Below are 3,292 nucleotides of genomic sequence, written 5' to 3'. Positions count from 1 at the left end.
AGTGCTCCAAAATCGGCGCTTTCAGCCCAAAAGCGGCGGCTGCGGCGGCGGCCCCATATAAACACAGCGCCGCCCTCTGTCAACAACACCGCGGCCCTATAAAAACAACACCGCGGCCCCATAGGAACACCGCGGCCCCATAGAAACACAGCGGCCCCATAGAAACACAGCGGCCCCATAGAACCGCGGCTCCGCCCATTGTCAACACCGCGACCCTACAGAAACGTCGCCGCCCCACAGCGGCACAACGGCCCTATAGAGACAGCGCCACCGTGTGGCGGCACGGCGGCATTACAGCCGCGCGGTGACCCCATAGAAACACAATGATCCTATAGACATAGCGCCACCGTGTGGTGACATAGCGACGTTACGGTCACACAGTGATCCCATAGAAACACAACGATCCCATACAAACACAACGATCCCATAGAAACACAATGATCCCATAAAGACAGCGCCACCGTGTGGCGACACAGCAGCATTACAGCCACGCGGTGACCCCATAGAAACACAGCGATCCCATAGAGATACGGTGACCCCATAGAGATACACTGATCCTATGGAGATACAGTGACCCCGTAGAAACACAATGATCCCATAGAGATACAGCGCCCCCTGATGGTGGCACAGCGACTTTACAGCAGCACGGTGTCCCCATAGAAACACAACGCTCCATAGAGAGCGCCACCGTGTGGTGACACAGCGGCATTACAGCCACGCGGTGACCCCATAGAAACACATCCCATAGAGACAGCGCCACCGTGTGGTGACACAGCAACATTACAGCCACGCAATGACCCCATAGAAACCCAATGATTCTACAGAGGCACAGCAACCCCATGAAGACAGCGCCGCCGTGTGGTGACACAGCGGCATTACAGTCACGCAGTGACCCGGTAGAAACACAATGATCCATGGAGATACAGCGCCACTGTGTGGCGACACGGCAGCATTACAGCCACGCGGTGACCCCATAGAAACACAGCGATCCCATAGAGATACAATGACCCCATACGAAACACAATGATTCCATAGACACAGCGCCACCGCGTGACGAAACAGCAGCATTACAGTCACGCGGTGACCCCGTAGAAAAACAATGATCCCGTAGAGACAGCGCCACCGTGTGGTGACACAGCGACATTACAGCCACACGGTGACCCCATAGAGATACAGTGATCCTATAGAGACACAGAAATCCCACAGAAACATAACGTCCCCGTAAGGACAGCGCCACCGTATGGTGGGACAACGGCATTACAGCCACACAGCGACCCCATAGAGATACAGTGACCCCATAGAAACATAATGATCCCATAGAGATACAGGGACCCTACAGAGATACAGCGCCTCCGTGTGGCGAAACAGCAGCATTACAGCCACGCAGTGACCCCATAGAAATACAGTGACCCCATAGAAACGCAACGGCGCCACAGAGATCGCGACACCGTGTGGTGACACAGCGACATTACAGCAATACAGTGATCCCATAGAAACACAGCGATCCCATAGAGATAGGGTGACACCATTGAGGCAGGGTGACCCCATAAAGATACTACGACATTACAGCCACACAGCGACCCCATAGAAACACAGTGACCCCATAGAAACTCAGCGACCCCATAGAAACCCAACGATCCCGTAACAGATAAGGTGACCCCATAAAGACAGCGCCACCGTGTGGTGAAACAGAGGTATTACAGCCGCACGGTCACTTCACAGAAACGTAACGAAACCATCGAGAAACAGAGACTTCATAAAGATACAACGACCTCGATATACAGCACCCCCTGGCGGTGGCACAGCCACACTGCACCCATTGAGATGCATTGACCTACATTCACCGCACCCCCTGGTGGTGACACAGCCGCACTGCGACCACACAGTGACCCCATAAAGGTTCAGTGACCCCATAGAGATGCATTGACTTCCACACACAGCATCCCCTGGCAGTGATAAAGCCGCACTGCACCCGTAGAAATGCATTGAGCTCCATTCACAGCGCTCCCTGGTGGCGACGCAGCGACACTGCAGACACACATTGACCCTCTAGAGATACACTGACCTCTATTCACAGCGTCCCCTGTGAGTGGAGATCAATGCACGATCCCGCACTACACCCATAGAGATACATTGACCTCCACACACACCTCCCCCTGGTGGTGATACAGCGACTCTGCAGCCACCCAGTGACCCCGTAGACATTCAGTGACTCAATGGGGATACACTGACTTCAATACACAGCACTCCCTGGTGGCGACGCAGCCGCACTGCAGCCACACTGTGACCCTATAGAGATACATTGCTCTCTCTGCTATGATGTCTCTCCCTATTGACTCTTCCCATCTCGTCTCGTCCCCCTGCTGTGATTTCTCCTTCTATTGGTTTTCTCACCATTGTGCTGTTCTTCTCAGAGGTGATCTTTCGATCCTTCCTTCCATTGGCTCTCCCTGCGATAGCCTCTTCACACTGACTGCCGGCCCCCTCTGAGGTGATCTCCCCTCCCATTGGCTCCGTCAAATTCATCCCGCCCTCAGCTCTGAGGTGATCTCCCTTCCTATTGGTTCTTCCGCCTCATCCCGCCCCCCTCTGAGGTGATCTCCCCTCCCATTGGCTCCTTCAAGTTCTTCAGCTCTGAGATGATCTTCCCTTCTATTGGTTCTTCCCACCTCGTCCCGCCTCCCTCTGAGGTGCTCTCTCCTCCCATTGGCTCCGTCAAATTCATCCGGCCCTCAGCTCTGAGGTGATCTCCCTTCCTATTGGTTCTTCCCGCCCTCATCCTGCCCCCTCTGAGGTGCTCTCTCCTCCCATTGGCTCCTTCAAGTTCTTCCCGCCCTCAGCTCTGAGGTGATCTTCCCTCCTATTGGTTCTTCCCGCCTCATCCCGCCCCCCTCTGAGGTGATCTCCCCTCCCATTGGCTCCTTCAAGTTCTTCCCGCCCTCAGCTCTGAGGTGATCTTCCCTCCTATTAGTTCTTCCCACCTCGTCCCGCCTCCCTCTGAGGTGCTCTCTCCTCCCATTGGCTTCTTCAAGTTCTTCCCGCCCTCAGCTCTGAGGTGATCTTCCCTTCTATTGGTTCTTCCCACCTCGTCCCGCCTCCCTTGAGGTGCTCTCTTCTCCCATTGGCTTCCACCCCTCCACCCTTCGCACCCTCCCATTGGCCTGTCGCATCACGTGCCTTCCTCTCTCCCTTCCCATTGGCCCGCCGAGGCCCCGCCCCTCCCTCCCGTCATGCCCCGCAAGCGGCCGTTCAGCGCCAAGCAGAAGCGGCTGCAGCTCCGCGACCGCCGGCA

The 3,292-nt window shown here is 55.7% G+C and overlaps 1 protein-coding gene across 1 annotated transcript in view; it reads right to left on the bottom strand.

The window, feature by feature from the left end:
- LOC109364992 overlaps nucleotides 1–3,286 on the bottom strand; it is a 3,967-nt gene extending 681 nt beyond the window's left edge. Inside the window, exon 1 of the mRNA XM_019611569.1 lies at nucleotides 2,395–3,286. Within this exon, the coding sequence (XP_019467114.1) occupies nucleotides 2,395–2,526 (132 nt within the window). The 5' untranslated portion in view covers nucleotides 2,527–3,286. The remainder of the gene's footprint in view (nucleotides 1–2,394) is intronic.
- Nucleotides 3,287–3,292: the final 6 nt, after the last annotated feature.

Source organism: Meleagris gallopavo, unplaced genomic scaffold (genome assembly GCF_000146605.3).
Source record: "Meleagris gallopavo isolate NT-WF06-2002-E0010 breed Aviagen turkey brand Nicholas breeding stock unplaced genomic scaffold, Turkey_5.1 ChrUn_random_7180001949377, whole genome shotgun sequence".
Classification (NCBI taxonomy): domain Eukaryota; kingdom Metazoa; phylum Chordata; class Aves; order Galliformes; family Phasianidae; genus Meleagris; species Meleagris gallopavo.
This window is presented reverse-complemented; position numbering and strand designations above follow the sequence as displayed.